The sequence below is a fragment of the Parus major genome, unplaced genomic scaffold (genome assembly GCF_001522545.3).
Source record: "Parus major isolate Abel unplaced genomic scaffold, Parus_major1.1 Scaffold386, whole genome shotgun sequence".
Lineage (NCBI taxonomy): Eukaryota > Metazoa > Chordata > Aves > Passeriformes > Paridae > Parus > Parus major.
Genome location: NW_015379304.1, coordinates 36,639 through 45,945, shown reverse-complemented (window position 1 = coordinate 45,945; position 9,307 = coordinate 36,639). Strand labels below are relative to the sequence as shown.

General features: G+C 52.9%; 1 protein-coding gene across 2 annotated transcripts; it reads right to left on the bottom strand.

The window, feature by feature from the left end:
- Positions 1-5,134: 5,134 nt before the first annotated feature.
- On the bottom strand, positions 5,135-7,746 carry LOC107198963 (class II histocompatibility antigen, B-L beta chain-like). Of its 2 annotated transcripts, XM_033511613.1 has the most exons (5): positions 7,362-7,746; positions 6,773-7,042; positions 5,979-6,260; positions 5,281-5,387; positions 5,158-5,193 (listed from the first exon to the last, which is right to left on the bottom strand). In XM_033511613.1, the coding sequence occupies exons 1-5, from the start codon at positions 7,585-7,587 to the stop codon at positions 5,185-5,187; spliced, it is 894 nt and encodes a 297-aa protein (XP_033367504.1). In that variant the 5' UTR covers positions 7,588-7,746; the 3' UTR covers positions 5,158-5,184. The 2 variants fall into 2 exon arrangements, with proteins under 2 accessions (XP_015471739.1, XP_033367504.1); XM_015616253.2 differs by having other exon boundaries at positions 5,135-5,387.
- Positions 7,747-9,307: the final 1,561 nt, after the last annotated feature.

Below are 9,307 nucleotides of genomic sequence, written 5' to 3'. Positions count from 1 at the left end.
GACAGGGAGGGGAAGCTTGCCTCAAATATCCGGGGTGGGGGGATGGTGTGTGTCTCTTGGTATTTGATTTTTATGACACGATACCTGGATTTTGCAGTACTCCAAAAGCTGATCTGCAAATGCCCCTCAGGGGATATTGGGGGGATTCCAGAGATGATATTTCTTTGGGGATGCCTGGTAGCTGCTGTCAGCTGAGCCCCCATGGCTGGCAAGGGATGTGGAATCCCTGGAGCCACGTGGTGATCACCCAGTACCAGGACGGGGGAGCCAGGAACATCATTTCTGGGGACAGCCAGGGCTGGGGGAAGGCCAGAACCACTGGAGAGCGGAAAACAGAGAGGCAACACGGGAACTGAAAGACCCCTGACAGCCCAGAGAGGGGCAAATGTCAGTGAGGGGTAATCTGGGAGAAGGAGAGATCCTGGAGAGGGCTGAACCCAGGGATTCCAGGACCCACAGAAGTCTTGAGAGTGAGGGATTCTGGCACAGGGGGATCCCCCAGGACCTCCAGCAGTCTTGAAAGTGGGGAACCATGGAGATGGAGATCCCTGATATACATGAGACCCCCAGCAGGCTGGACAGAGGGAAACGAAAGAGTCCAGAGAGAGGCACCCAGGCAGATGGGGAGGAAGTCACTGCCCCTTTTCCTCTCTCCTGCTCCATCTCCCAGCCCAGCATTGCCCCCAGCTACAGGACAACCCTGCTGGCAACACCATCCTGCTGGGGATGGATTTGGGGAATCTCCTTCCCCTTCCCTCTGAAATGGACGCAAATCCCATCCTCTCCTTGTCCTCCCTCCCTCCCTCCCTCCCTGACAGAGACCAGGGAGGACAAATCCCTGCATCAGAACCTTGTGGAAGAGACCATTTTGTGACTCCGCATCATGGGAATCCAATGGGGAGGAAAAGCTCCAGAGATATCCCATGAGGAAGGTTCCAAACACAGCCCAGGGAACTCCAAGGAGGAAATACTCACCCTTTGTCAGGAAGGTGGCCAAAGCTTCATCTGGAACTCTGATCAGTCATCCTTGAGTGGTTTCACCACTGGGGAGGTGCTTGGAGTGTGAGAAGAGCTTCAGATGGAGCTGCTACCTGATCCTGTACCAAATGATCCATAGAGACAATGGCCCTAGAAGTGTTTAGAATGTGGGAAGAGCTCCAGCCAGAGCTCCTGTCTGATTCACCATCAGATAAAATTCACACAGGGGAATGGCCCTACAGGTGTAGGAAATGTTGGAAGAGCTTCAGTGACTGCTCCAACCTCACCAACACCTGCACTCCAGGGAATGGCCCCTCAGGTCTGGACAGCACATTAAGAACTTTAGCCAGAGCTCCCACCTGACTTGCCACCAGAATATCAACACTAGGGAACAGCCCTAGGAGTGTCCTGACTGTGGGAAAAGCTTTACTCAGAGCCCTGCCTTGACCTTTGGTGAATGGATTCACCAGAAAGGGAACCCCTGTGAATGCCCCAAGTGTGGGAAGAGCTTCATCTGCTGTTCCAACTCCATCCCCCATTGTAGGACCAGTGTTGGATGATCCACAGTGAGGCCACTAGGCAGAGACCTAGTGACCCATGTTCCTGGTGATATTGGGCAGTGTATTGGGTTTGTGTGGTCAGGTTTTGGAAACAGGGGTGCTCCAGGGGTAGCTTCTGTGGGCAGCCTCCTGAACCTTCTCCCATGTCTGGCTCCTGTTCTGATCCACTCCTGAAGACAAGGGTAACCCAAGTTCTGGCTAATGGATTCCCTGGGACAGATTACAGCAAAACAACAGTGATTGATAAACAGTGTTTATAAATATATCTCTGATAGGTTTATTTTAGTATTTTAGAACAATTTGTTTGCTGTGTAAAGCAGCTTTGGAACCCTTTTGGCTATCATGTCTAGCAATATAGAAGCATTAAAATAACACTTATGAAAATTTACAAGGGAAAAGAAAGAAAGTGTAACAGTAGAAAGATATACAGTCACCAGCCCTGAATCCAGCAACAAAATTAGATTGTTGCAATGCCTTGTGCTTGGTTGAAGTGATGGTCCCAGGCTGGATCCCTTGGGGGTTGGGGAGGCCCCAGAAACACCAAGTTCCTTGGGTTAATACAGGTTCAGGTACCTCCCCTGGGACGGGGGGGGTGCGGTGGTGGAGGGGGGGTGTGGAGTTCTACACTGATGTCACACTGTGAATCCCGGGGCACTTTTGGGGTCTCTAATAGTTCATGGCCCCCTCTAAGACGTGCCCCTGCCTCTCTTGGAAGCACAGATGAGCCAGGTATGGCCCATGCAAAGGGATGAAAGCTCCAGCCCTCTGTGTGAGTGTCCTGCATCTTTCCCAGGGGAATTTCCAGAGCTGAGCCAGTTGTGTAAGAGAGGGCATTGCCCTGGTCCAAACCCTATCCACCAAGCAGCATCTACTTCTGACCAGCCTCCCAGTTGATCTCCCCTGGCTCCCAGCCCAGATTGTCCCCTCCAGGGCTCGGTGTTCACCCCCTCTGCCCCCGGGTGCTTCCTGTGGCCAGCAAAAACCATGCTGCTTTTGCCAATGGCCAGTGGTTTGAGCCATTAACCTCAACTATTTCAGTCCCTCAGAGCTCTGCACCCCAAAAGCTGAGAGGGATCGATGGTGCCTCAAAACAACTCCATCACACTGAAAATGGCTTGATTTGACCTCAAAACAACTCAATCCCTCCTCAAAATTATGGGCTATCCCCTGTGCTCAAATTGCTCCCAATTGTGTACATTCCTGTCCATGAACTTCACCCAGTTGTTGCCATCTAGGAAGTGACAGTGGGCTTTTCTCTGAAAATGGAACACATTTGTGTGGGAAAGGAGACAGGTGAGGCAGTGCCTCTCTTCACCCCACAAGAGCTCCCAGCACACCACAGCAGGCTGGGGGCTCAAGGGACCACCCTGGATCCCCCATTACCACCCCCCCTCTGCCCCACACCCACCAGAGCACTGGCTGCTGGGTGGGGGGCACCCCAACTATGAGACCCCCAGGGAGGTACAGGGGGGTTTGGGGACTCCCCAGCAAGGTTCTGCATACCTCCTGTCACTGTTGAACACAAAATAAGTTGCACAGATGCAACTCAAGGTGCGATGAAGGAAGGAGAAACTTTGTTTCTTCTCTCAGAATTTATAGGTTTCTGACCAGGGCCAGGGATTGGATAGCCAGGACAACACTTTCCCAAGAGCACTGGCAGTGAGAGATGTCCATCAAAAGACGTATATCAGAAAGAATGTACACATATCTATGTTTACAGTTACTGTCCTGGGAAAGTCTTTAGAAACTGTCAACAAGCTCAAAAAGCTGCGTTTTCAGGGCGACAACCTCCCTTCCCCCCCACCCCGAGAGCCCCAGGTTACAGCTCAAGAGATCAAGTGATGAGGAAACAAAGGGACTCCCAGGAGAACCCCTTTGCCACTGTCCTCCTTCCCCTTACCCCCCTCTCAAACACCTTTCCCCTCTTCCCTGTGCCACTCCCCCCTCTCACACAAGAGCTCCTCACCCACAGCCAGGAGGGCTCCCAACACCAGAGTGGGGTGACATGCAGGCAACTCTGACTCACAGGCTCCCCATTCCCCAGGACTGATTCTGCCCCCTCCCATCACAGTACCCCCGCAGGGTACCCAGATCCCTCACTACAGGCCCCCAATAAATGGGACCAGGGAGTGTTGAATCCAAAATAAAAGCCTCTCTGGGCTCCTCAGAGAGAGAAAAGAATTAAAATATATTTAACTATAGATACAGAGTAAAAGTGTACGTTTTAGTTGTAAGTAAAATATAGCTTAAGTGCCCTAAGAGTCTGTGTTATCTAGTGAAAAGCCTTATTACCCAGACTGAAGTTCAGTGATAATACCCCTCACAGATTCAGCTTAGCTCTAGACATAATGAAAATATAGTTTACATTCTTAGATAGGATAGGATCATTTACGTAAACAGATAATACCCTATACATAAAATTTAGGTAAAAAGAACATTGCTTTCTCATGTTAGAATTAAGTTCAGATTGGTGTAGAAAGTATTGTTTTAGAAGCATGTTTTTAGCTGATTGGATGATTTATGAATTTAATTCCCTGTATTGGGGATTGAAAAAAAACATCCAAAGAAGAACAGCAGCACCATGATCATCACCACCTGCTTTTGCAGCCCAGGACAACAGAACTCCACGCCGAGAAACTGTTACCCCTGTCCTGGTTTAGGGCAAATTTGGGAGTAAACCTCCAATGGGGCTCCCCCCAGGGATGCAAACCCATGTGGCCCCTTTCTCCCACCCCCCAACCGGTTCAGGAAGAGATTTCTCTGAGAGAAGTGGAAAAAACCTGTTTATTTCACAGGCACAGCACTACCCAGCACAAAAATGAAATGATATCGAGTTACAAAACCTCTCGCCCTTCAGAAGAGATGACAAACTTCAGAGGGTCTCTTTCCTGTGGGTGTTCGCTCTGTTATCAGTCCCTCTGGCGCTGGAAAATGCCGCTGCCCAGGCTGGGCTCCCGGTAGTCCACGGGTGCGAGCTCCCGGTGCTCCCCCGAGTCCCCAGTCCAGAGCAGGTTCAATTCTTTTCAGAAAAAGGGAAAGAAAACAGTCCAGGAAGACCTCTCTGCTCTGGCTAGTTGGAAAGCCAAGGCGATCTGTGTCTTGTTGTCTGTCTGTGCTGTAGTCAAAACTCCCGATGCGGGGGGAGCAAGTACAGTCTCTGATAACAGACTCGGTGCTTCTTTTCCACTCACTTTTACTCTTAGATGGAATTTTAAGAAGACAAAATCTGCGTCTGGGTTAGGTGGACGAATGGGGATACAATTTAACATCATAATCAACCCAGGACAACTCCGAACATCAGGACCTTATACCAGAGAGCTGCTGCTCAGGACTCAGGACTTTATGCCAAAAGCTTTTAGCAAAGACTTCAACTTTCTGAACTCTTTGCCTTTGAGACTGATGCTTTTATACAATAAAAACCTATCTAGCAGTCATCAACTGCTCGTGTCTCTTTGAGACCTAGAAATATTTCTGGAATGCCCACTGAAGCTGCAACAACGGGGAACTGGGAAGCTTTATTAGGAACACTGGGAGCAGCTGGGCAAGGGCAGAGTGACAGGGCTGGGGGGACACACGACCCCCCCAAAATCATTGGGGGATGGAGCAGGGCCCGAGGCCACAAAGAGGGGCTGTGGCTGCCAGCAGCTCAGGAGCTCTGTGGGCAGAGAAAAGAAGATGACACCAGGTTGGGGCCCACAGGGGGAGGGCGGGCATGACCCCTGGGACCCCACCCCCCCCTCACCTTCTTGTGCAGGTAGAAGCTGAGCCCCAGCATCAGGAACACGAAGCCCAACACAAAGCCCCCAATCCCTGTCATCATCTTGTTGCAGGTGGTGTTTGGCAGCATCTCTATGGAGTCCACAGGGGTCAGGACCACCAAAAACCCCTCACAGACATGCCAAGACCCTCCAAGAACCCCTCCAGCCCACCCAAAACCCAGTGAGACCTCTTTTCAAGCCCCATCTAAACTCCCTGGTACCACTCAATTCCCCTCCCTGCCCCTCCAGGACCCCAAACCCCCTCCCAGTTGACACCCATCCCCCAATGATCCCCCAAATCTTTTCCCAATCCCACCAGGACTCACCAGCATCACTGCCAGTAGATCGAAGCACACTCAACTTCCCTCCCAGCCCCACTTTTACATCCCCAGCCTACCTCCAGCCCCTCCAGCTCCAGCATGCTCCCTTCTAGTTCCACCCAGCTGTATACTGGAACCCCAGTTCCCTCCCAGCAGCCCCCAGGAAACCCCTAATTGCATCCCAGTCTTCCCAGCATCTTCCAAACCTCTTCTCTGCCCTCCCAGACCATCCAAACCCTTCTCCCAGTTGCTCCCTGACCCCCTCAAACTCCCTCCCAATCACTCCCGGTTACTATCAACTCTCCTCCCAGTCCCCCTGGTCTCTCCCCCCATGACCCGGTGCTGTGGGGGCCAGGCCATACCCCAGTGCCGGCTTAGGGGCTCCTCCAGGCTGACGTGCTCCACCTGGCAGCTGTAGCTGACCCCGCGCTGGGGGGCAGTTTCCAGCAGAACCAGGAGCTGGTAGGTCCAGTCCCCATTGGGGACCACATCAGTGGCCATCACGTGTCCCAAGAGCTCCTGCTGGTCCTGGAACCACCTCACCTGGATCTTGGCAGGGTAGAAATCCATCACTGAGCAGAGCAGGTGGCTGGTGCCAGGGAGGGAGCTCGAGGGCACCAGGGAGATGGACACGCTGGGGGGCACTAGGAGAGAGTGGGGACACACTGGGATGAAATACTGGTAAAATAGGACACACAGGGAAGGGCTCGGCTTACATTGAGAGGGACTGGGGAGGGATTGGGAGGGCACTGAAAGAGATGAGACTGGATTGGGAGCCACTGGGAGAGCACTTGGGAGAGAGAATGGAAGTCTGGTAGCGGGCCGAGAAGGAGACCGAGTCCAGCGCGGAGCCTCGGCTCTGCGGATCTGCCTGGCAACTGATGAGTCATCAGAGCAACGTGCTCTGATTGGCTGAGTGGCTTCAGCGCCACTAAGGCCGAAATGGACACGCGGGGGCGGGGGGAGCACTGAGAGATACTGGGATGGACTGGGAGAGATAGGGAGAGCTCCGGCACGCTGCGGGGAAGGCAAAAGGCCACGGGCATGGGCACAAGGAGAGGGGAGAGGTCTGGGGTGATTCCCAGGGAAGTTTTGCGAGGCTCCAGGGTCATTCCCAGGGCAGAGCCCGAGGAAACACGCTGTGCCCCACGCTCACCTCTGCGCTCCACGAGGAACCGGGTGGACAACTCGTAGTTGTGCCGGCAGTGCCTGTCCACCGCATCCCGTCTGTACTCCATCCATTCCGGGTCACTGTTCCAGTACCTGGCAACCTTCTCCCCAAAGGAGGTGTCCCCCACAAACAGCCCCACATCGCTGTCGAAATGCAGGAGCTGCTCCCGGTTGTAGATAAACCTCTTCACGAACCTCACGCGGTCGGTGCCGTTAATGAAATGACACTCGGACTTAACCATCTCCAGGAACACGCCTGTATGTGCAGGACAAAGGTCAGGGGGTGCCCCGCCAGCAGCCCCCAGGACCCCACAGTAGCCAAGAGCTCAGAAGGCCACCCCGGATCCCCACTCTGCACCCCCTGTGCCTCCCGTGTCACCCCTTGTAGGACCCTTCTTCCCGCGGTCCCACTTCCTCTTTTCCATCCTTCTCTGTATTTTCCTCCCTCTTTCCCACAACTCCTCAGTCGCCAGGACCATCCTTCACATCAGTTTGAGGGTTCCACCCTACCCTTTTCCCTCCATGCCCCATCGTTACTATCCTCCCAGCACTTCCTTCCCACCCCTCCCGCTCACCCGAGAGCTCCGCGCCCGCAGCCGAGGAGGCTCCCAGTACCACCAGAGCCACCAGTAGGGCCCCAGCTGCCGCCACACGCCCCATGGCCAGCGCCGGACAGGTTCTGACACCTCCCCCCTCCCCAAATTCCCCTGGCGGGCGGCGCTGGGGGTGAGGGCCGGGTGGGTTGGAGTCCAGCTGGGGAGCTCTGGGGGCTGTGGGACTGCCTGGCAACTGGGGAGTCATCAGTGCACTGCACGCTGATTGGCTCAATTATTTGAGTGCCTTCTCTGATTGGCTGAGAAGGACCGGGAGAGATCCCGCCCCGAGCACCGGCAGGGGCACAACAGACCCAGCCTGGGCACAGGGAGGGAATTTATTACCAATCAAATCACAGCAGGAAAAGGACAAGAAATCTCTAACAGAGAGATTTCTCTAAACCCAATTGGGGTCACCTGGAACAGGGATCACCAGGGCTCTGCCCAACAGGGATCCCTGGGGATCATCCAACGTGGATCCTTCCATGGTGGATGGAGCTGGAGCAGCGCACGAAGCTCTTCCCACACTCGGGGCACTCGCAGGGCTTCCCTTATGGGTGGTTCTGTTGGGTCAAGTGAGCTCTGGGTGAATCTCTTCCATCACTCAGGACACTCATAGGGCCTCTCCCCATTGTGTGGATGTATTGGCGGGTGATGAGCTTTCAGCTCTGGCCAAAGCTCTCCCCACACTCATAGGGCCATTTCCCAGTGTGGATCTTGTGGTCCTTGATGAGGTGGGAGCTCTTGTGGAAGCTCTGCCTGAATTGTAAGAACTTGTGGGGCTGTTCCCTGAGGTGGATCCTATGATGGGTGACCAGCACAGACTTCCATATAAAGCTCTTCCCACATTCCAAGCATCAACAGGGATGTTCCTCAGGTTGGATATCCTGATGCTGGATCAGGTGGGAGCTCTGGCTGGAGCTCATTCCACATTCCAACTACTTGTAGGGTGTCACAGTTTGAGAGACAATTTAAAAGAGGACACTCTGGAGTGAGTGCTGTCTTCTCTACAGGGTTCCACTGATCCTTTTCTACCAATAGGAAATTAATATTAATAGATGAAAGTGGAAAAAGATTGCCAGTAGTTTATTAACAAACAGAATGTTGACAAGGCAAGGAAATAAAAAGTAAATAACTGGTAGATACTAAATTGTCAGACCTTGTTGCCATTTGATTCAATAAACTGTATAATTAAGATAGTAGCAAACGTTAATAGTTAGTATTAGTTGACATTAGTAGTAGTTATGCTAAGGCTTGGTAGGCCACATGTAACCTGCAGATGAACTATATAGCAGATATTGCAATGTAAGCAGTGTAACTAGGAGATAATCTAGGAATGTACCTTTTGGCAAAACTGAAAGGTCAGAGAGATAATCGTACCAAGTAGTGAAAGGAAAGTAAGAAATTGTGATGATGAAGAAACCGTGTAGAAAACATATAAAAACCCTGTGATTTTTCTGTGAAATGGGGCTCTGTCTTTGGACACTAGTCCACAGGCTCCCGGGCCCTCAATACAGCACCGCATAAACGACTTCGGTTGTTTGTGTTTTCTTCGGATCGGGCAACACCTTACCCTCAACACACACCCTGGGACAAAAGACCCAAAATGCCAGAGAAATCCTTACTCACAACACAGGATACAGGACCAGCGCTGGCTTCTCCCTCAGGGGAAAAACCAGCCAGGGGTTATCACGAAGGAGATGAAAGCCCGGGACTCACCTGGCATTGGATTCCTCCCCAGTTGGGCTCCGCGGGGAGGTCCCAGCAGGCAAAGCAGCGGGGCTGAAGCCTCGGGGTGTTTTCTCTCCTGGCTCGGCCCAGCTCGCTGTGGCTTTGGGCTGCAGTGGTGCCACTACACTCCTGCTGTCGCGGAGCCCCCGGGCTCCCACAAAGCAGCTGCTCAGTTCGTTTCCAGCCACTCCAGGGCT